This window comes from Anas acuta, chromosome 3, assembly GCF_963932015.1.
Source record: "Anas acuta chromosome 3, bAnaAcu1.1, whole genome shotgun sequence".
Lineage (NCBI taxonomy): Eukaryota > Metazoa > Chordata > Aves > Anseriformes > Anatidae > Anas > Anas acuta.
Genome location: NC_088981.1, coordinates 117,778,751 through 117,802,833, shown reverse-complemented (window position 1 = coordinate 117,802,833; position 24,083 = coordinate 117,778,751). Strand labels below are relative to the sequence as shown.

At 49.6% G+C, this 24,083-nt stretch overlaps 1 protein-coding gene across 3 annotated transcripts in view; it reads left to right on the top strand.

Annotated features, from left to right (window-relative positions):
- Positions 1 to 22,568, top strand: part of LOC137855000 (interferon-induced very large GTPase 1-like) — a 37,328-nt gene extending 14,760 nt beyond the window's left edge. For all 3 annotated transcript variants that reach the window (XM_068679065.1, XM_068679068.1, XM_068679067.1), the window contains one exon: positions 13,395 to 22,568. In XM_068679065.1, coding sequence (XP_068535166.1) covers positions 13,397 to 20,713 — 7,317 coding nt within the window. In that variant the 5' untranslated portion in view covers positions 13,395 to 13,396 and the 3' untranslated portion in view covers positions 20,714 to 22,568. The remainder of the gene's footprint in view (positions 1 to 13,394) is intronic.
- Positions 22,569 to 24,083: the final 1,515 nt, after the last annotated feature.

The window sequence follows — 24,083 nt, the reverse complement described above, 5'->3', positions numbered from 1 at the left end:
AGAAGATGGTTCTCGAACTTATTGAGGCGCACCTGGGGGACAAAGCAATCATTGGTCCCAGCCAGCATGGGTTTGTGAAGGGTAGGTCCTGCCTAACTAACCTGATTTCCTTTTATGATAAGATCACCCATATGGTGGACCAAGGGAAACCAGCTGATGTGATTTTTTTGGACTTCAGCAAGGCTTTTGACACAGTTTCCCATAGGATCCTACTGGACAAAATGTCCACCATACAGCTAAATAAAAACATCATACGATGGGTGAGCAATTGGCTAACGGGCAGGGCCCAAAGGGTTATGGTGAATGGGGCTGCGTCAGGCTGGCGGGCGGTCACCAGTGGGGTCCCTCAAGGCTCCATTTTAGGGCCGGTACTTTTCAATATTTTTATAAACGATCTGGATGTAGGAATAGAAGGTATTTTGAGCAAGTTTGCTGATGACACCAAACTTGGAGGAGTTGTGGACTCGGATGAGGGTGGAAAGGCCTTGCAGAGGGATCTGGATAGGTTGGAGAGCTGGGCGATCGCCAACCGCATGAAGTTCAATAAGAGCAAGTGCCGGGTCCTGCACCTGGGACGGGGAAACCCTGGCTGCACGTACAGACTGGGCGATGAGACGCTGGAGAGCAGCCTAGAAGAGAGGGATCTGGGGGTTGTGGTAGACAACAAGTTGAATATGAGCCAGCAGTGTGCCCTGGCAGCCAGGAGGGCCAACCGTGTCCTGGGGTGCATCAAGCACGGCATCGCTAGTAGGTCGAGGGAGGTGATTGTCCCGCTCTACTCTGCGCTGGTGCGGCCTCACCTTGAGTACTGTGTGCAGTTCTGGGCACCACAGTATAAAAAGGACATGAAACTGTTGGAGAGTGTCCGGAGGAGGGCTACGAAGATGGTGAAAGGCCTGGAGGGGAAGACGTACGAGGAACGGCTGAGAGCACTGGGCCTGTTCAGCCTGGAGAAGAGGAGGCTGAGGGGAGACCTCATCGCAGTCTACAACTTCCTCGTAAGGGGGTGTCGAGAGGCAGGAGACCTTTTCTCCATTAACACCAGTGACAGGACCCGCGGGAACGGGGTTAAGCTGAGGCAGGGGAAGTTTAGGCTTGACATCAGGAGGGGGTTCTTCACAGAGAGGGTGGTTGCACACTGGAACAGGCTCCCCAGGGAAGTGGTCACTGCGCCGAGCCTGACTGAATTTAAGAAGAGTTTGGACTGTGCACTTAGTCACATGGTCTGAACTTTTGGGTAGACCTGTGCAGTGACAAGAGTTGGACTTGATGATCCTTAAGGGTCCCTTCCAACTCAGGATATTCTATGATTCTATGATTCTAAAATGGTTTGAGATGGAAGACATATTATAGATCATTGTGGTTGTTCTGCTCGAGTGGGCAGCTGAGCTCCACCACAGCCACTGTCTCACTCCCCCTCCTCAAAGAGGAATGGGGAGAAAATACAATGAAAAAGGCTCAAAGGTTGAGATAAGGACAAGAAGATCACACAGTAATTATTTGTGAGGGGAAAACAGACACAGCATAGGGAGACAGTAAGGTTTATTGCTTATTACTAACAAACTAAAGAAGTGAGAAACAAAGGAAAGAAACCAAAAGCACCTTCCCCCCCATCCACCCTCTTCCACTTCCTCCCCCCCTGCGGTTCAGAGGAACAGTGGGAATGGGGGTTATGGTCAGCCTACAGCACTTCTCTGCCGCTCCTTCTCAGTCACTCTCGTCCCCTGTGCTGTGGGGTCCCTCCCACGGGATGCAGTCCTTGATGAACTGATCCGGCGTGGGCTGCCCACAGGCAGCAGCTCTTCCAGAACTGCTCCAGATATGGGTCCGTACCACGGGGTCCATCCCTCAGGAGCAAACTGCTCCAACCTGGCTCCCCCATGGGCAGCAGCTCCTGCCAGGTCACCTGCTCCTGCGTGGGCTCCTCTCCACGGGCTACAGGTCCGGCCCGGAATCTGCTCCGGCAGGGGTCTTCCACAGGCAGCAGCCTCCGTCGGTGCAGGGCCACCTGCTCCACCGTGGTCTCCTCCACGGGCTGCAGCGTGGAACCCTGCTCCACCGTGGTAGTCCATGGGCTGCAGGGGGACATCCTGCTTCACCATGGGCCTCACCACAGGCCTCAGGGGACTTCTGCTCCGGCGCCTGGAGCACCTCTCCCCCTCCTTCTTCACTGACCTTGGCACCTGCAAGGCTTTTACAGGTAAATGATTGGCTGGCGGGGTGGTGTCTGGACTAGGGATTTGGGTATTTTGATCTTGGGCCGTCCTTTGAGAGGTTGGGTATGTGGGCTATGGACAGACACCAAGTGGGGCGCAAGTGTGTTGGGGAGCAAGCTCTCTGGGCTGATTACCAGGGCTTTAAACTAGGTTTGATGGGGGAAGGGAGGGGAGCTAAAGGTGACAGAGAAGGGCTGGGGGAAGTCATCACTGCTGTCACTGTTGAAGACAGGGAAAAACTTCTCAGCTCTCCCATAGGATTGTCTGAGGGCTCCTCAGAGAAGGTAGCGTTCCCGATCCCCTGTCCAGTATCTTCTTCTTGCATCCCCCCAGGGGTAACTGCACCTGCTGCTTCCCTAAAGTGCCTGTACACCAATGCACGGAGCATGGGAAACAAGCAGGATGAGCTCGAGATCTGTGTTCGGTCGAGAGGCCACGATCTCGGTACGATCACTGAGACGTGGTGGGACAGCTCGCATGACTGGAACGCAGTCATGGAGGGCTATGTCCTCTTTAGGAAAGGCAGGCTGGGGAAGCGAGGGGGTTGGGCTGCCCTTTATGTAAGGGAGCAATTAGAGTGTACCCAGCTCCAGCTGGGGGAGAGTGAGGGACAAGTGGAGAGATTGTGGGTGAGAATTAAGGGGTGGGCTGGTATGGGAGACACGGTTGCGGGGGTCTACTACAGGTCTCCAGATCAGGAGGAGGAAGTCGATGAGGCCTTCTACGAGCAGCTGCTAGTAGCCTCACGATCACAAGCGCTGGTCCTCATGGGGAACTTCAGTTACCCAGACATCTGCTGGGTAAGCGACTCGGCCAGGCACAAGCAGTCCAAAGGGTTCCTACAAAGTGTTGAGGACAATTTTCTGATGCAGGTGGTAGAGGAGCCGACGAGGCAGAGGGTGCTCCTGGACCTCGTTCTTAGCAACAGGGATGGCCTTGTTAGCGATGTGAAGGTTGGGGGCAGCTTGGGATGCAGTGACCATGAGATGGTGGAGTTCCAGATGGAACTAGGCAAAGGAAGTAAAGCTAAAAGCAGGATTGCTACCCTGGACTTCCGAAGAGCCAACTTTGACCTCTTCTGGGACCTGCTTGGGAGTATCTCATGGGATAGGTTGCTAGAAGGCAAGGGTGCTTGTGAGAGCTCGGCTACATTTAAGCAGCACTTCTTCCATGCTCAGGGTCAGTGCATCCCGAGGAATAGGAAATCGGGGAAGGGGGGCAGGAAGCCCGTGTGGATGAGCAAGGAGTTCATCAATAAGAATAAAAGGAAGAGGAAGGTCTGTGAAATGTGGAAAAAGGGCCTGTCCTCTTGGGAGGAGTATAGATGTGTGTGGTGGTTTTACTCAGGTGGGCAGCCGAGCTCCACCACAACCGCTCTCTCACTCCCCCTCTCCTCAAAGAGGAAGGGGGAGAAAATACAACACAGAGAACTCGAGGTTTGAGATGAGAAAGGTTTAATTAAAGGGAAAGGGAATGGGGAGGAAAAACAGAAACAAAAGAAGCAATCAGTCCGCGCGGAAGCACAGAGAGAGAGAAAAACCAAATTATTCTCTACTTCCCATCAACGAGCGGTGTTCGGCCACGTCCTGGGAAGCAGGGCCTCAAAACACGTAGTGGTTGTTCAGGAGGAACAGCCCCCTCCCCCACGAGAGCCCCCCCTTTTATTGCTGAGTGTGACATCAGGTGTTATGGAATATCCCTTTGGTTGGTTTAGGTCAGCTGCCCCGGCAATGTCCCCTCCCCATCACTTGCCCACCCCCAGCCTGCTGGCTCTTGGGGGCTTGGAAGGAGTCCTGATGCTGTGCCAGCACTACGCAGCAATAGACACAACACTGGAGTGATATCAGTGCTGTTCCAGCTACGAGTGCAGAGCACAGCACTGTGCAGGCTGCTGCAGGGAAAAGGTGACTCCAGCTCAGACAGACCCAACACAACTTCCACCCCTTATTCCATAACATTTGTGTCACAATCAGGTGCGGTTTAGTATATAGAAGTTCTCATCACCATTGTTTTCTGTCCATTGAAGCATTTTTATGTCTGTACTTCTCTTTATTCTATAGGTCTTTTCCCAAAATGCTCATAAAAACTGTTGATGGTTTCAGCTTCATCTGTCAAAGTGGTCACTCAGGGCAGGCGAAGGTTTTCTTGACACCAGCACCAGCTTAGCTCACATCACTGTTGCACTTGCCCAGTTCCTTGCAAAGTTGACCTGTCATTGGTTCTGCAGTGTCCTCCTACAACACATAACTTGGATGACAGATTAATTTTCTCCCAGTGTTAAATCTCCTTGAGGCACACACTTGATATCCCCATTCTTTTGCATGACCCACCAGGTAGACCCTGGTCCTTGGGCAAAGACAATCCCATGAGTGGGTTTGCCTTTTCCCATGGCAGGGGCGACCCACACTGCCTTCCCCATCCACTTTCCCACATGCACTACAGGGACTTCAGCTTCTCCCACAGTGTGTAGGGGTTTTGTTTCAGCAGGACCAGGACGGCTGTCAGACCCCCTCTTGTTAACTAGCCAAGTGGCCTCTGGTAGATTTATATCCCAGTGTTTCCACGTCCCAGCACCCAATGCTCGCAACATAGTTTTTAACAGTCCATTGTACCTCTCAACCTTCCCAGAGGCTTGTGGGTGATAAGGGATGTGACACACCCATTCAATGCCATGTCTCTTGGCCCAGAAAGTGATCAAATTGTTTCAGAAGTGACTCCCATTGTCGGACTCAATTCTTTCTGGTGTACCATGTCGCCACAACACTTGTCTTTCCAGGCCCAAGGTAGTGCTTCAGGCCGTGGCATGGTTTACTGGATATGTTTCCAGCCACCCAGTAGTTGCTTCTACCATGGTGAGTATGTACCGTTTGCCTTGGCGAGTTTTTGGGAGTGGTCTGATATAGTCAATTTGCCAGGCCTCACCATATTGAAACCCTAGCCATCTCCCCCTGTTCCAGGGAGACTTTACCCTCATGGCTTGCTTGATTGCAGCACAAGTCTCACACTCCTGGGTAACCTGTGTGATGGCCTCAATGGTCAGGTCCACCCCTCGATCACAAGCCCGTCTGTAAGTGGCATCCCTCCCCAGATGTCCTGATGTTTCATGGGCCCATCGAGCTACAAAGAGCTCACCCTTACGTCCCCAGTCCAGGTCCACCTGAGGTATTTCAATTTTTGAAGCTCGATCTACTTCTTCGTTGTTCTGATGTTCTTCAGTAGCACGATTCTTAGGCATGTGAGCATCTACATGACGTACCTTTACAGCCAGGTTTTCTACCCGGGCAGCAATATCTTGCCACAGGGTAGCAGCCCAGATAGGTTTACCTCTGCGCTGCCAGTTGTTCTGTTTCCATTGTTGCAGCCACCCCCACAGAGCATTTGCCACCATCCATGAGTCAGTGTAGAGATACAGTACCGGCCAGTTTTCTCTTTTAGCAATTTTTAGGACCAGTTGTAGAGCTTTCACTTCTGCATCCTGACTCGACTTGCCTTCCCCTTCCATGGCCTCCACAACTTGTCATGTGGGACTCCACACAGCAGCTTTCCACTCCCGATGGCTCCCTACCACACGGCAGGATCCGTCAGTAAACAACGCATTTCTGTCTTCTGCTTTCTGTCTTCTGGAAACTCATTGTATGGTGGTGCCTCTTCAGCACAAGTTACCTCTTCTGTCGGTACTCCAAAATCCCTGCCCCCCGGCCAGTTCATAATCTCTTCCAGGATTCCCAGGTGGTTGGCATTCCCCGTTCAAGCCCGCTGTGTAATTAACGCTACCCATTTACTCCACATAGTGTCGGTTGCATGGTGTGTAGTGGGTTTTTTCCCTTTGAACATCCAATGTAACACAGGTAGCCGTGGGGCCAAGAGAAGTTGTGCTTCTGTACCAACAACTTCTGAAGCGGCTCGAATCCCCTCATATGCTGTTAATATTTCCTTTTCAGTTGGGGTGTAATTGGCTTCTGATCCTCGATAGCCCCGGCTCCAGAACCCCAGAGATCGGCCTCGAGTTTCTCCTGGGGTCTTGTGCCAGAGGTTCCAGGTGAGCCCATGCTCCCCAGCTTCAGTGTACAGTATGTTTTGCACAGCTGGTCCGGTACGGACAGGCCCAAGGGCTACTGCACGAGCTATTTCTTGTTTGAGTTGTTCAAAGGCCTGTTGTTGCTTGGGGCCCCACTCGAAAGTGTTCCTCTTTTGAGTCACTCGAGATAGAGGACTCACAAGCTGACTATAGCCGGGCACATGCATTCTCCAGAATCCCACGAGGCCTTGGAAAGCTTGTGTTTCTTTTTTGCTAGTTGGTGGAGACATAACTGTTATTTTGTTGATCACATCCGTTGGAATGTGGCGACGTGCATCCTGCCATTTTACCCCCAAGAACTGGATTTCCTGTGCAGGTCCCTTGACCTTATTCTGTTTAATGGCAAAGCCAGCTTTCAGGAGAATTTGAATTATTTTCTTCCCTTTCCCAAAAACTTCTTCTGCTGTGTTACTCCATACGATGATATCATCGATGTACTGCAGGTGTTCAGGAGCGTTCCCCTGTTGCAGTGTCATCTGGATCAGTCCATGGCTAATGGTAGGGCTGTGTTTCCACCCCTGGGGCAGTCGATTCCAAGTATACTGAATGCCCCTCCAAGTGAAAGCAAATTGTGGCCTGCATGCTGCTGCTAGAGGGACAGAGAAAAATGCATTAGCAATATCGATTGTAGCATACCACTTGGCTGCCTTTGACTCTAGTTCGTACTGGAGTTCTAGCATGTCTGGCACTGTTGCACTTAGTGGTGGTGTGACTTCATTCAGGCCCCGATAGTCCACTGTTAGCCTCCACTCACCATTGGACTTTCGCACTGGCCATATAGGACTGTTAAAAGGTGAATGAGTCTTGCTGATCACTCCTTGGCTCTCCAGATGGTGAACTAACTCATGGATAGGAGTCAGGGAGTCTGGGTTGGTGCGATATTGCCGCCGGTGCACAGTTGTAGTCGCAATTGGCACTTGCTGTTCTTCAGTCCTCAGCAATCCTACAGCAGAAGGGTCTTGTGAGAGACCAGGCAGGATAGACAGCTGCTTAATCGTCTCTGTGCTCAAGGCAGCTATGCCAAAAGCCCACCGGTAGGTACCCTTTTGGATCCTTGAAGTACCCTTTCCTGAGGTAGTCTATGCCGAGGATGCACGGAGCTTCTGGGCCAGTCATGATGGGGTGCTTTTGCCACTCATTCCCAGTGAGACTCACTTCAGCTTCCAATATGGTTAGCTCTTGGGATCCCCCCGTCACTCCAGAGATAGAGGTGGGTTCTGCCCCTTGGTGGCCTGATGGCATTAAGGTACACTGTGCGCCTGTGTCCACTAAAGCTTTATATTTTTGCGGTTCTGGTGTGCCAGGCCATCGAATCCACACAATCCAGTAAATCCGGTTGTCCCTCTCCTCTACCTGGCCAGAGGCAGGGCCCCACTAGTCCTGGTCTGAGTATCTATCAATTAATTCTTCCAAATGTGAAGCAGAAGTCTTTTCATCAGGGTCAGGAGTAATACTATCCCTTCTACTGCCTCTGGGGGACTGTCCAACAGAAACTGGGGCAACAATCCTCCTAGGGGCCCTCTTTGTTGCTGCTGTATCTTTCCGTAGCTCACATACCCGAGCAGCTAGGGCCGAGGTCGGTTCACCGTCCCACTTCCTCATATCTTCCCCGTGGTCACGTAAATAAAACCACAAGGTACCTCGCGGTGTGCGTCCCGGATTCTCCCTTGTTTGAGCCGGGGACTGCTGGTGCTTGATGGCCGAAAGATTTTTCCGTCTAGGTGAGGACAAAGCTATGTGTTCATCTAGCCGTTGGGACAGTCTCTCCACAGCTGAAATGCAGCCCCGTACTGGGGCAGAGAGATTTTCTTCATATTTATGAAGTTGATTGGACACGTTGTCCACAGTTGGCCCCATCCCCTCCTCCCAACCCATTACTGCCAGTGTGCTGGCATGTGTTGGGGGTGCAGCCCGTACAAACTTCCGCCACATGGACGTTGTGCATTGAACTTCATCAGGGTCTTTAGGTACCTGGGCGTTGTTTAAACCGCTATAGCGCATCTCCAGCACAGCTAATTCCTGCAGCTGCTGGAGGCCCTTATCCATAGTGGTCCATTTGCTTACTTGGTATACAATATCCTCTTTGTGGGGATACCTTTCTTTCACAGCTGTTAGGATTCGCCTCCAGAGGCTGATAACTTGTGCCTCTCTTCCAATTACTCTATCAATGAGCCTTTCTCTAGAAAGGGATGACAGCTGCTTGGCTTCATTGCCTTCTAGCTGTTGGGTATTGGCCCCACTATCCCAGCATCGAAGCAGCCAACTGAGGATGTGCTCACCTGGATGGCGACTGAAGTCTTTTCGTATTTCTCGCAGCTCACTCAAAGATAGAGACCGAGTAGTTTCTGATTCATCTATGATTTCAGTCTCTTCTTCGTGATATTGCCGTGATGACGCTGCTTTAGAGCTGCCTGCCTTTTCCTCTTCTCCCTCATCCGTAGGAGGAGCTTCTTCCCTTACTAAACGACCTGATCTCCGTTTCCACTGTTTTGTCTTTACTACAGGGGCGACTGATACCATAGATGGTCAGTCCTCTGGGGTGGTCACAGTGTGTGCTGTCTCATCATCAAATTCAGGAACCTCCCTATCCCATTGAGGGTGCTGGGCAATGTTAATTGACATCTGATAGGCGTAAGCCAGACCCCAGCAGAGTGCAGCAAGCTGGTGGAGTTCTCTAGGATTGCCAGGGTCAGGACATACATCTTTCAAACATTCTACCAGTTTTCTTGGATTTTGTACTTGTTCAGGGGTGAAATTTAGAACCATTGGAGGAGAAAACCATGATAGGTACCTGCCCAAATACCCCCACACACCTTGCCACCCACAACTACTTTGTCTGGGGACAGGTCCTTGGATAAGGACCGACAGGGGGACGAAGCTGGTGTTCAGGGCGACGAAGCTGGTGAGGGGCCTGGAGAGCAAGTCCTATGAGGAGCGGCTGAAGGAGCTGGGCTTGTTCAGCCTAGAGAAGAGGAGGCTCAGGGGTGACCTTATTGCTCTGTATAAGTACATTAAAGGAGGCTGTAGCGAGGTGGGGGTTGGCCTGTTCTCCCATGTGCCTGGTGACAGGACGAGGGGGAATGGGCTAAAGTTACGCCAGGGGAGTTTTAGGTTAGATGTTAGGAAGAATTTCTTTACTGAAAGGGTTGTTAGGCACTGGAACGGGCTGCCCAGGGAGGTGGTGGAGTCACCATCCCTGGAAGTCTTCAAAAGACGTTTAGATGTAGAGCTTAGGGATATGGTTTAGTGGGTACTGTTAGTGTTAGGTCAGAGGTTGGACTTGATGATCTTGAGGTCTCTTCCAACCTAGAAATTCTGTGATTCTGTGATTCTGTGATTCTGTGATAATATTCTTAATAAATTGCTTTACCTTGGGGAAGAAGACAAACACTAGACCTAGTAAGAGGAGGATAATATATGACCGAGGGTATCCAAGATACTGAAAGGCTGCTGTAATTAGCCCACAGGGAGAAAAGGAGAAGGCACCACACCCGATATTATTCACTGATTGACTGCTAGGGGCAAAAAAGAAGGCGCTGTAATTCTTAATATTTTCAATAAGATAATCTCCAGGAGACCATGAGGATAACAAGGCCGGGCCTGAATACCAAACAAAACTGAAGGCCAGTATGTGACAGCACAACATGATAAAAAAAAACAAGCACAGACTTCAACACTTTCTCCAATCGGATGTAAAGAAAAAAAGAAAACAGAGAGTGGGCTACATACAACATATCCACACAGAAAAGTATTACCAGAAAACCAAGCATTATGACTATCAATATGTTAGTTGTAAATACTTCAATCAATGCTATCGTTATCTCAACCCTCGAGCCCCACGTTGGGCGCCAAAAAGGACTGTGGTGGTCTTACTCAGGTGGGCAGCCGAGCTCCACCACAACTGCTCTCTCACTCCCCCTCTCCTCAAAGAGGAAGGGGGAGAAAATACAACACAGAGAACTCGAGGTTTGAGATGAGAAAGGTTTAATTAAAGGGAAAGGGAATGGGGAGGAAAAACAGAAACAAAAGAAGCAATCAGTCCGCGCGGAAGCACAGAGAGAGAGAAAAACCAAATTATTCTCTACTTCCCATCAACGAGCGGTGTTCGGCCACGTCCTGGGAAGCAGGGCCTTAAAACGCGTAGTGGTTGTTCAGGAGGAACAGCCCCCTCCCCCACGAGAGCCCCCCCTTTTATTGCTGAGTGTGACATCAGGTGTTATGGAATATCCCTTTGGTTGGTTTAGGTCAGCTGCCCCTGCAATGTCCCCTCCCCATCACTTGCCCACCCCCAGCCTGCTGGCTCTTGGGGGCTTGGAAGGAGTCCTGATGCTGTGCCAGCACTACGCAGCAATAGACACAACACTGGAGTGATATCAGTGCTGTTCCAGCTACGAGTGCAGAGCACAGCGCTGTGCGGGCTGCTGCAGGGAAAAGGTGACTCCAGCTCAGACAGACCCAACACAATGTGTTGTCAGGGCCTGCAGGGACGCAACGAGGAAGGCTAAAGTCCACCTAGAGATGAGGCTTGTAAAAGAGATAAAGGATAATAAGAGGTTTTTTTTCAAGTATGTAAACAGCAAGAGGAGGACTAAGGATAATGTGGGTCCCTTGCTGAATGAGGGGGTGTCCTGGTCACAGGAGACGCTGAGAAGGCAGAGATACTGAATGCTTTCTTTGCTTCAGTCTTTGCTCCAAGGACACTCCCCCCGGACTCCTCACCCCTGACAATAGGACAAATAGATCTGGGAAATGGAGGGCTCCCCCCTGGTGGACATGGGAGTGGTTCAGGAGTGTCTGAGTGGGCTCAACGCACACAAATCCATGGGTCCCAATGGGATGCATCCATGTGTGCTAAGGGAGCTGGCAGTTGTGATCACCAAACCACTCTTTATCATCTTTGAAAGGTCCTGGAGAATGGGTGAGGTGTCTGAAGACTAGAGGACAGCCAATGTCACTCTGGTCTTTAAGAAGGGCAGGAAGGAGGATTTGGGAAACTACAGGCCAGTCAGTCTCACCTCTGTCCCTGGAAAGGTATTGGAGCAGCTTTTTCTAGATGCCATCTCCAAGCAATTGGAAGAGAAGAAGGCTATGAGGAGTAGTCAGCATGGATTCATCGAGGGGAAGTCATCCTCGACCAACCTCGTTGCCTTGATGTCATCACCAGCTGGGTAGGTGGGGGGAGAGCGGTGGATGTCATCTACCTTGACTTTAGCAAGGCTAAAGAGGGTGGTGATCGGGGGAGCAGAGTCTGGCTGGAGGCCTGTGACTAGCGGTGTTCCCCAGGGGTCGGTGCTGGGTCCGGTCTTGTTCAACATCTTCATCGACGACCTTGATGAGGGAATATTGTCTGCCCTCAGCAAGTACACCGATGACACAAAGCTGGGAGGAGTGGCTGACACGCCAGAAGGCTGTGCTGCCATTCAGTGAGACCTGGACTGGCTGGACAGATGGGCAGGAAGAAGCCATATGAGATTTAATAAGAGCCAGTTTTGGGGCCTGCACCTGGGAAGGAACAACCACATGTATCAGTACAGGCTGGGGGACAACCTGCTGGAGAGGAGCTCTGAGGAGAAGGACCTGGGGGTCCTGGTGCACGACAGGTTGACCATGAGCCAGCACTGTGCCCTGGTGTCCAAGAAGGCAAATGGGATCCTGGTGTGCATTAAGGGGAGCGTGGCCAGCAGGTCAAGGGAGGTGATCCTCCCCCTCTACTCTGCCCTGGTCAGGCCTCACCTGGAGTACTGTGTCCAGTTCTGGGCTTCCTGGTACAGAAAGGACAGGGATCTCCTGGAAAGAGTCCAGCGGAGGGCCACAAAGATGATACGGGGCCTGGAACATCTTCCCTATGAAGAAAAGCTGAGAGACCTGGGTCTGTTCAGCCTGGAGAAGAGGAGACTGAGAGGGGATCTCCTCAGTGTATATATCAGAGGGGTGGGGGACAATAGGATGTAGCCAACCTCTTCTCAGTGGTTTGTGGGGATAGGCCAAGGGTCAATGGCTGCAAGTTAGAGCCCAGGCAGTTCTGCACTGACATGCGAAAGAACTTCTTCACAGTGGCGGTGACGGAGCATTGGAACAGGCTGCCTAGGGAGGTTGTGGAGTCTCCTTCTCTGGAGATATTCAAGGCCTGTCTGGACGCCTATCTGGGCAGCCTGCTCTGAGGAACCTGCTTTGGCAGGGGGGTTGGACCCGATGGTCTTTCGAGGTCCCTTCCATCCCCTACAGTTCTGTGATTCTGTGATTTTCCTCACTCCTCTCACTCTCTCAGCTGCTTTATGGCACAGCGTTTTTTTCCCTGTCTTAAATATGCTCTCACAGAGGTGCAAAACAACATCGCTTATTGGCTCAGCTCTGGTCAGCAGTGGGGCCCTTACCAAACTTGGGGAAGCTTCTAGATCCTTCTCACAGAAAACACCCCTATGGCCCCCTGCTACCAAAACCTTGCCACGTAAACCCACTACAGCTGCCAGGACTGGTCTCACCCATCACTTTTTGCGTCTCTGTGAGAGCTTATTTAAGACAGGGAAAAAAACACTGCACCACACAGCAGCTGAGAGAGTGAGAGAAGTGAGGAAAAGCCTTGCAGGCGCCAAGGTCAGTGCAGAAGGAGGGGGAGAGGTGCTCCAGGCGCTGGAGCAGAAGTCCCCTGCGGCCTGTGATGAGGACCATGGTGAAGCAGGATGTCCCCCTGCAGCCCATGGACTACCACGGTGGAGCAGGGTTCCACGCTGCAGCCCGTGGAGGAGACCACGGTGGAGCAGGTGGCCCTGCACCGATGGAGGCTGCCGCCTGTGGAAGACCCCTGCCGGAGCAGATTCCAGGCTGGACCTGTAGCCCGTGGAGAGGAGCCCACGCAGGAGCAGGTGACCTGGCAGGAGCTGCTGCCCGTGGGGAAGCCAGGTTGGAGCAGTTAGCTCCTGAGGGATGGACCCCATGGTACTCTGTCGGTCTGTGTCTGCCTATCTCGGGGGTGCCCGAGGCTGGGTTCCAGCAGCAGGGTAGAAGAAATCCCTGAGCCAGGAACTATGGAGAGGCCTCTTTGAAGGGGTGGTGGCCTCCTCTCACCTAATGTAACAAAAGTCTCTTTTCCCCTTCCACAGCCATGGAGTCACAGGAGGAGAGAGCAGATGCTGGGGAAAAGGCACAACTTGCTAAGCAATTGCTGGCAGAAGCATTTGAGAAGGAAGGACTTGACGAAGAATACTGGCTCCCAAAACTGTCAGAGATATTGGGTGTTAAGTCAAGAGATGCTTTGAAACATCTGCAATATGAAGACTACCTTAAACTGGAGTGCGAAGTACGGTACCCTTGGGAGACCAAGGCACTCCAAAGGCTCCTAGGAATCACAGACAACAAAAGAGCTGTTGATGAAGTACAGAAGCAGCGCTTGGAGTGGATGAAGCAGAGACAAGAAGCAGCCAAGTCAATCCTACAGGAACTGGAAGAAATGCAGAAGAGCGGCAGCCACAGCAAGGAAATGATAAGACAGAAAGAGGAGGCCCTATGGCAAGCCATGGACATTCCCAAGGAGTACTGGGCACCTCCAGAGAAGGCATTGCTGGATGAGCTGGTGAGCATCCAGAAGCAACTGGAGCAGCAGGAGAAGTCCATGGGGAAGAGGGAGAACGTCTCTGATGAGGAGGTCCTGAGGCGGGCATCAGGAGGCCTGGCTCTGCAGGGGATTTACCAAACCAAGAGCCTGGAGGATGTGCTGGCAAAGCGAGAGCAACTCATCAGGGTCCCTGATGGCTTCATGCTCACTGGTCCAGTGCAAGGGTCGCTGCTTGAGAGGAAGGAGTTCTCCTCCTCTGCAGCAGAAGCCACTTTCACCAAGTCCATGGAGCAGCTGGGGTTCAGCATCAGCACTTCTGCCAAAGCTGGGTTCTGGGGGTTCAGTGTTGAAACAGGTGTAGATTCCAGCAAGTCCTCACAGTCAGAGGACTCCCGTTGGTCACACTCAGAGCAGGCGTACATTTGCACCACCAAGTACCAATACATCCCTGTGGCCTCCTACTACTTCCAAAAGGACCAGCTTCGCCTCTCAGACGCAGCCCTGCGAGAGCTGCAAGACATCGAACAGCTTCTGAGCATCACCCAGGAGGCAGACAGGTTCCACCTACTGAAGAGCAGGTGCGCCAGCTTCTTCAGCAGGTTTGGGTCCCACGTGAACCAGGGACCCATCCACTTTGGGGGAATATTCTGGTGGAAAGCATCTGCCGAAGGTTTCAGGGCAGAGCAATGGGATGAGATGAAGCAACAAACATCTGAAGCACTGAACAGCTACGTCGGGGCTAGCTTCAGCGGCTTCGGTACCAAGTGGGGAGTGAAGGGGGATGCTTCAAACTCCATCTCACAGGCATCATTTCAGGGAAGAGACAGAAGCAGCACCCACACAGCAGTTCAGCTCTATGTGACCAAAACAGGGGGCCCAGCAGAGACAGATTCCCTTCCCGAGTGGAAATGCGGGCTTGTGGCCAATAACACAACCTGGTGTGTGATCGACCGGGGCTTTCAGCTGATCCCAGTGTGGGACATAATCGTGTCCAACCACAGCAGCGATTTTAAAGCCTCCCATCAAATGGGCAGCGGCCTCAGGAGTGTCTACGGAGCGCTAACAAATCACAGCACCGGTGTGATCTTTGGAGAGGAACTGGCCAGTGTCGTAGAAGAGGCCAGAGCTTTCCTGGAGCAAGTGAAGACCTGGGAGGGGACAGTGGATGAAAAGAAACTGCTCATGTTGCTAGATTTTCAACAGGGTCTGAATAAGAGAACAAAGAATCACAGTGTCTGGATCAACATATGTCTGTCAGACAAAGCATTGCAGGAGTTCCTGGTGAACACTGTTTCTTTTTGCCAGAAGTCTTCTCCGGAAAACACCACCTACATCAAATCTCTGCTGCAGTGCCTGCTGGATCCTCACATCTACTCTGTCAGGGACTTCCCCAGGGCTTCCTTCATTATGCAATGGGTCTTCCAGAAGGAGCACACACTTCCCCAAACTCCCAGTATTTCCAGTCTTGAAGATCTCAATACAACCCTGCAGCAGATGAAGGAGTACATCCAGGAAGTCACCTATGCACCGGCAACTTCTGCATCTGCCATTCATGAGGCAAAGATCAAAGCCACCTTCACTATAAGCCAGTCTGTTTCTTCCTTGCTCCAGTCTCTGCAGCAAAGGGCACAGGAAGACATAGAACTCTTAGTGCTCTTAGTTACAACCAGCACGGGATACCAAGTAGAAAGCAGCACTTTTCAGTACCTCCTTGGGTGTCCAGAAATTAATTTCATGATACAGGAAATGCGCATGGCACATAACGAGTATCAGAGCCTGAAGGAACAGGATGTTTACAGAGCTCAGGCCTTCCTGCTGCTGACGGGGCTCACCATAACATCCAAAAACACAAAGGTGACCCCTGAGAAGAAGAATGACCGCTTAGTTTTCATGAAAGAAAAGATGAAAAACACATGGTCCACAGAGATGAAAGCTCTCCTCAAAAAGCACATATCATTCAAAGACTGGGAGATGCTGGAAAGAGATTTGCAATCCTTCATCGATGGGCAAGTGGAGGACACATCTGGCAACCTGAACAAAGACAGTATAATGAAAGACCTGGAAGATGCTTTTCAAGGCATGCAGCCTCCAAGTCAGTGCAAACCTAAATCAGACAGCAGCAAATCCAAAGCAAATCAAGCCGCTGCAAGCCCGGAGTTCCTCAACTTACTTAAGCGCCTCGGGCTGGAAAGGTACTATCCAAGAAAAATGGGCACAGAAGATTTCCACATAATACACCAGACATCTGTACACAACAGCCAGCCCAGCAAGGACAGCGAGCTACCATTTTACTTCCTGCAAAGGCTCCTGACCGTGGATTATCGGGTGAGGTACCTGACTTGCAAGGAGGCGAGTAAGCCAGGAGTTGTTCCCACACCAAACACCTCAGCGGAGGAGCACGAGCCCTCTGATTCCTTTGATGACTTTCTCAGTGACTTGGACAAAGGAGCCCCTGAATCTGCAAGCAGGGAGAGTCATGTGCACCCCATGGACCTCCAGATGGCAATTTTTCATTGTGCTGATGATTTCATGAGACAGTACCTTTCATCCAAGCTCGCTTTCTGCCAGTTTGCACTACCCCTCCTGGTACCAAACCCAGGCACTTCACAGATAGAGTTCCCTCTCTGGTCCCTCAGCCAAATCAAGAAGAGCTGGAAATGGACGGAGGGATCGGGAGAGCAGACGAGGACTAGCAGTCACAAAAACAAACTCATTTATCAGGCAGAGATGCCCATCGTGTCCTTCCTCCGCATCGGCAGCTCTCCTTCCTCTTCCAAGTCTCAGCTCCTGAATGCCCTGCTGAGCATGAGAAAACACGACACTTTTTTCCACCGCCATTGCAAAGGCAGCACCAAAGACTGCTTCCTGATGAAAGGTGTTGTGGAGATCTCCTGGTACCTTCCTCGTGGTGGTGATGACGACAGCTTTAACGGCCCTGTTGCTTTCTGTAACCTGCACGGAGATGCAAGGGATCACGAACCCCAGCTGCAGTTTTTACAGGAGATCTCTGCCGTGAATGTGGTTCTTGTTTCTGAGTCTGATCAGAGCAACGAGAAGAAAGGCAGGAGAATTTTACATGATCTGTGGCAGTCTCAGAGGCCTTTGGTTTGCCTTTTCACTGAGAAAGAGAGCATTGCAGCTGGTCGATCTGGCCAAAACGTAAGAATAGGGATCAAGAACAGAAATGAAGCAGAATTAGTGGGTGAGCTGACAAAAACCATCCGAGACCTAGTGGAAGGGTCGAGCACGCTTGTTAGCCTCAATGCATGCCTGAGCACAGCTCGCCAGCACGGCTTCTTAGTCGATGAAGATGCAGAAGCGTGCGTGACAGCCAAAGAATTGGCAATCAAACTGGTGAATCTGTTGAAGAAGGAGAAGTTGACTGAGATCAAATCACAGCTACTGTCTCTTCAGGGAAAACTGTGGTACCTGTGGTGTAAAAAGGACAAAGAACTCACTCGCTTGCAGGAAAAGAGGAACAAGAGCATAGAGCATCATCGGAGCCAAATTGAATTGGAGAAGTCAGCAATACGAAGAAAGCAACTAGGCAAAGCGTTTCCCCTCAATCAGCTGATGAAAACAGTCCTTGGCTTTCTCCAGTCACAGCCAGACAATACCAAGAAATTCTTTCTGCAGTGGATGAAGATCTTCATGGAGGACATCTCCTCTGATCACCTTGAGAAGCTGAAGAGAGAGTATCATCAGTTATGGTCTCAAATCCTGGCATTAAAGAAAAGCAATGGAAAAAGCGACCTGAAAACTCAATTGATGAAGAAATTAGATGCCCTTTCTGATGAAATCAATGATTCGTCCATTGGCCTTGAGCATATTTTGAGAGAGGTGGGGCAGATTTATGAGGCACTGGAATCAACAAACTCCAAAGAAAAATGGTATGTCAAACTACCTGAAATTGCTGCCAATCTGATGGTTTTAGGGTATCCCATTGAGCTGATGGATGGTGATGCTTCTTACGTACCACTGCAATGGATTGGAGCCATCTTTGACAGGTTAATTGAGAAGCTAGGGGACAAGCGACTATTTGTGCTTTCCGTGCTTGGCATCCAGAGCACAGGGAAGTCAACCCTGCTGAATGCCATGTTTGGTCTCCAGTTTAACGTCAGCTCAGGGAGGTGCACCCGGGGAGCGTTTATGCAGCTCATTAAAGTGGATGAGAAGCTCCAACAGGATTTGAACTTTGATTACATGCTCGTTGTTGACACAGAAGGACTTCGTGCCATAGAGATGGCCAATAAGCAGTCACTTAACCATGACAATGAGCTGGCCACCTTTGTCATTGGCATCGGCAACATGACTCTGATCAACATCTTTGGAGAAAATCCTTCAGAAATGCAAGACGTCCTTCAGATTGCTGTGCAGGCTTTCCTGAGGATGAAGCAAGTTAATATTTCCCCAGGCTGCCTCTTTGTGCACCAAAACGTGGGTGAAATAACTGCAAAGGAACAGAACATGGAAGGACAAAGACGTCTGCAGGAAAAGCTGGATGAAATGACCGTGACCGCGGCCCAGCAGGAATTCTGTGACATCACCTGCTTCAGCGACGTCATCCGCTTTGACGTGAACACCCACATTCATTACTTTGCTCACCTGTGGGAAGGAAACCCACCGATGGCACCGCCCAACCCCACCTACAGCCAGAACGTCCAGGAACTAAAGAGCAAAATTCTCCAAGCTGCCAAGAAGGAATCGCACAGCAGCGTTTTGAGGCTCTCCAGCTTGAAAGTTCGTATTAGTGACCTGTGGAATGCCCTGCTGAATGAAAACTTTGTTTTCAGCTTCAAGAATTCAGTGGAGATTGCTGCCTACAAGAAACTGGAAACTGCATTTAGTCAGTGGACCTGGCAGCTGAGAAGTCACGCCTTAGACTTGCAAATGAAACTGGAAAACAAGGTGCGGAACGGGGAGTTGGGTAAGGTCACCACGGAACACCTTGAAAAACTGGTGCAAGAGAGAAGTGATGCCATCACCAAGAACATGGAAACATTCTTCAGTGAAGACAAAGACCGTGAAATACTGATCCAGTGGAAATGCAGCACAGAACTGAAGCTGAAAGAACTGAGAGAGTCCCTTCTTGTTGAAACGCGAAGGAAGTGTGAGAAACTTCTAGAAGTAAAGAAGAGCCAGAGTAAAATGGATGAGAGGAAGTCTGAATATGAAAACGAGCTCCTGAGAAAGAGCAGAGAGTTGGCCCTGTCTCTAAAAGGCCAGAAATTAGGTGAAAGTGAACTGAGAAACCACTTCAATTCCCTCTGGATACAGTGGGTTACTGAAGTGTCCTCTGCTGCTCCCCCTCTGGAACAGGTGGACATTGATGTGGACATAGAAGATGTGCTTCTAGATCACTTTAAGGAGCCCAAGGTAGATATACGAATCAGAATGTTTTCCCAAAAGACTGTCTTTTGTGTTGACAAAGAGAAACACGTGTCTAGGAAGAAAAGTTTTTTTGGCTTTTCTAAAAGTTTGGACGATGCAGATGAGAACAGCATGCAACGCATTACAGAGAGCATCATAATGCGTGTGAAGGCAAACATTGAGAAGAAGGAAAAGGACAAAATGGATTACAGTCGAACTTTTATTCATGAAATACTAAATGAAGTGAAGGAAGGTATGAACTCTGTCCCTACCACTGCAAATTACAGTTTTAATAAAGATTACAGAATGGAATTATCACTGTACCTGTGCAGAATGGCAGCAGAAAGGTTTAAAGACATGCATGCAGCATTCAGGAAAGCAAATGATCCAGTCGTCTACCTGGAGAGCAAGAGAGAAGACTTCTTCAAATGTTTCCAGATTTCCTGCCAAGGAGCCTCTTGTATCACAACATTTGCTGATTTCCTGTGCAGCAAGATTGCCCCAGCTCTCCGACATGCCATCTATGAGAAGACAGCTCTTGACATAGCTCGAGACGTGAAGGATAAAATTCCAGATTTCGGAGGCAATAGATCCACTCTGGAATATTACATGCTGAAATACCTAGCAGAAGAAGAAAAATTTGAAACTTTCATGTATTATCTTAATGCCCCAGGAGACTTCTTAAATAATTACATTAAGACAAAAGTTGAGACATACTGTTTAGATAAGAACAGAAGGCTAGAGATGTTTTTAAGAGACTCCCTCTCTCGTTACTCTGAAAACATTCAGTCAGCAGTTTTTGCATCAACCACGGTTGTCAAAGACAGAAAAGACAGAAAGGATCAAATCTCTCTTTGGCTGGATGAATTCTGCAGAGTACTCGGAGATGTGCTAAGCTTGCCCAGGAGTGACCTGAAGGGCATTGAACATCAGGAGATAACAGACGTAGAGTTCCTGAATAATGCCATGACAGAAGCACTGTCTCCCGTTATTGATGATCTTAGGAAAGAGTTTGAAGAAGCTCGTATGAGCTCCTTTGAAAGGCAGCCTCACACAATACTGGCTGAGCAGTTTGCCGGGTGCCAGGAGCGGTGTCCATTTTGTGGGGCTGTTTGCACTAACACTATGCCAAACCATGACGGAGACCACCGGGTTGTCTTCCATCGTCCACAAGTTTTTAAAGGATGCAGATGGCATAAAACAGACAACCTAGTCATTGATATTTGTTCTAGCCTTGTTTCAAGTGACTGCATATTCAGGATTGGTGAAGACAGATGGATCCCCTACAAGAAATACCAGGATGCAGGACCTCCCTATTCCACTTGGAGCATTCTTCCTGATCCATCCATGCAAGCATACTGGAAATGGTTTGTGTCTTCTTTCAGGACACAGCTAGAACAATGCTACAATGGGAAATTTCATGGCAAAGGAGAAATCCCTGCTTCATGGCACACAGTTTCAAAAAGGGATGCACTCGCTGAACTGGAGAAATGTTAGGGTAAGTTGGTATGAAGGAAAAACTGCAAGTGCTTTGCATTTTAGAAGAACATAATACGAGGATAACCACAAAATCTTCTTGTAATGATTATGACTTAAACCATGTCAATAAAACTAAATGTAATTGCTGCATCGTTGGGCAAACTAAGGAGTGCTTCTCATGCTGCTGCTCAGCGATTCCCTTGCTGTGTGATAAAGTCAAAGTCCTCTTCCTTTCTTGCCATAAATATTTACCTCAGCTTTGTCTTAAAGCAAACTAGAAAAATATTCCGGTAGCAAGCAGTCATACCGCCAAGATCAAGACCAAGTGCCAGATGAAGAGCAAAGGCAGCATTAGCAAGTACCACTTTTATCAGCTGCTATGGGAAAAGAATGGACTCTGGCAAAAGAACAGTTTCCCTGAAGCAATACTTGTCACACTTGCAGAAAGGACAGCGGGGTCTGCGAGCAGGTGAACATTTGTGGGGAACTTGGCTGTTTTGTTTTTTGGGATTATTGTTTGCATTCATAAACTTAGTACTCAGGTGCTGTTCTCTTTCTGATGCCATTAAAGCAATTAACACAGCAGCCTATGCGGATTTAGACAGTGATTTTAACTCTGTGGTTATTAGGTATATGTCCTAGGTTAAGATGTACCCCCACTTCCATGAGCCATTCCTATTCATGAGCCTGGGCCTGGCAAAGTTCCCTCCAGCACCTAGCCACCCCAATTCCTTTTGCCAAGCACTTCTGTGTTGGGTAAAAGCCCTTTATAACCAACGTAGAGAATTCGACAGCTTTGCAGCTTCCCCAGCAGCTGTCAGCAGTGCGTGAGCTTAGCGTTTGTGCTGTCAAGACGGACAGATGGCAACTGAACAAAAAGGGTCTGGAGAACATGGAAGTGGCTCTGCCTGCACCAGCACAGAGGGAGAGTTCTGCCTGAAGAACTGTTGTTATAAATGGCTCAGGATTCAAATTAGGATTAAATAAAAAAATAGGATTTATTAAAAGAATATAAAGGAATAGAGGTAAGCAAACAGTGCTGGGTGCACCTGGAGTCTCCGCTCCACCAGGACACACACAAGTTACATCAAGCAGCTGATTTTTATGCACCTAGACTAATACATATTCATTACTACTTCTAAAAAAATAGATTATTATAATTAGCTTCCGGGGTCCAGTTCCTCCTACTGGAGCATGCGCATCAGTCTCCTCTGGGGGTCTCTAGGGGTCTTTCATGCTGAAGGCTCGTAGTCTTCCTCTCACCTTTGTACTTACTCGGCACTATTCCAAGTTTATGGAACACTCTCTGTACACTCTCTGCAGGTCTTGTCTCCCAACCGTCCTTCAGCTTCTTTTTTCTTCCTCTTAATCTCTTGGCCCCCCCTGGCCAGATACCAAGGATCCTCATAGTATCCCATAACAGTCACTAGTTGTTATCAGTTGTTCTGAAACTCCCAGACATCAAACACAAACAGCTTTCTTATTTGACGCTTCACGAGTAATTAAAACATTCTTCCCCAGCCATTCACAGACACATCTATAGCAGTGTTAAGTTAATCTCGAAGAAGACAAAAAAAAAGGCTGTAACTGTTAGAAATAGAAGTCCGGAATAACAAAAGCAAACAGGTTCATAAATTTAGGGAGTGTTTTCTGAAGACGTGATAAATTGACTAGAATGAGGGGGAGACTGGGACACACTGCATCTGTGGTTCAAGAATTAAATTGCCAGTGCAGGACCCAGAGGCAGACAGGATTCAAACAGAATTGTTCTTTATGGACACGAATTGTTAACACATTCCTCACACTGTCAAGAGTGGTGATTCATTATAATGCTTTGTAGTCTTTGCTAATAAACTGTTTGAGTTGGACTGGACTGGTCTCTGCGTGCTTCATTTCAAGTTGAGCCACAATTCTCCTAGAATCATAAAATCAGAATGGTTTGGGTTGGAAAGGACTTTGAAGATCATCTAGTTCCAATCCCCCTGCTATGGGCAGGCCCACCTCCCACTAGATCAGGTTGCTCAAAGCCCCATCCAGCCTGGCCTTGAACACCTCCAGGGATGGGGCATCCACAGCATCTCTAGGAAACCTGTGCCAGTGCCTCACTGCTGTCATATTAAAGATTTTCCTCCTAATTTCTAATCTAAATCTCCCCTCTTTTAGTTTAAAGCCATTCCCCCTTGTCCTATTGTTACACGTCCTGATAAAGAGTCCCACCTCAGCTTTCCTGTAGAATCCTAGAATCATGAAGGTTGGAAAAGCCCTCCAAGATCATCTGGTCCAACCATCACCCCATCACCAATGTCACCCACCAAACTGTGTCCCCAAGCACCACGTCCAACCTCTCCTTGAACACCCCCAGGGACGGTGATGCCACTGCCTCCCTGGGAAACCCATCCCAATGCCTGACTGCTCTTGCTGAGCAGAAATGTCTCCTCATTTCCAGCCTTCTTATCGATGGGTGTCACATTTGCAAGTCTCCAGTCATCTGCAACATTTCCAGTTGACCAGGACCGCTGATAGATGATTGAAAGTGGCTCAGCAATCACATCTGCTAGCTCCCTCAGCACCCTTGGGTGGATCCCATCTGGCCCCATGGACTTGTGACAGTCCAGGTAGAGCAGCAGGTCTCTTACTGTTTCCACCTGATCTGTGGGGGGGTTATTCTGCTCCCCGTTCCAGATTTCCAGGTTGGGAGCCTGAGACCCTGAGGCTGAGACCTGAGGATAACTGGTCTGACTGCTGAAGACAGATGTAAAGAAAGCATTGAGAATCTCAGCCTTTTCCTTATCCTCCGTAGTCATGTTCCAGTAAAAGATGGAGACTCTCCTTCGTCCTGCTTTTACTGTTAGTATTGTTGTGAAAATGTTTTTTATTGTCTTTCACCACAGCTGCCAGATTGAGTTCATGCTGGCCTTTAGCCTTTCAGATTTTCTCTCTGCATATGCTAGCAAACTCCTTGTACTCTCCCTGAGTTCCCTGTTCCTTCTTCCACAGGAGGCTAACGCTTTTTCCCTCAAAGACTTAGCAAAAGTTCCCTGATCATCCATGTCAGTCTTCCTCCTCAACAGCTCTTCTTAAGGCCCATGGGGACAGCCTGCTCCTGCAAGTTGAAGTCCCCTACGAGAGCAAGCACTGACGATTGCATGACTTCTGCCAGCTACTTGTAGAATGCCTCTTAGAATCATGGAATCATGGAATGGCGTGGGTTGGAAGGGAGCTTAAAGACCATCTAGTTGCAACCCCCTGCCATAGGCAGGGATGCCACCCACTAGATCAGGTTTGCCAGGGCCTCATCCAGACTGACCCTGAACACCTCCAGGGATGGGGCATCCACAGCCTCTCTGGGCAACCAGTTCCTGTGCTTCTCCACCCTCTGCGTGAAGAA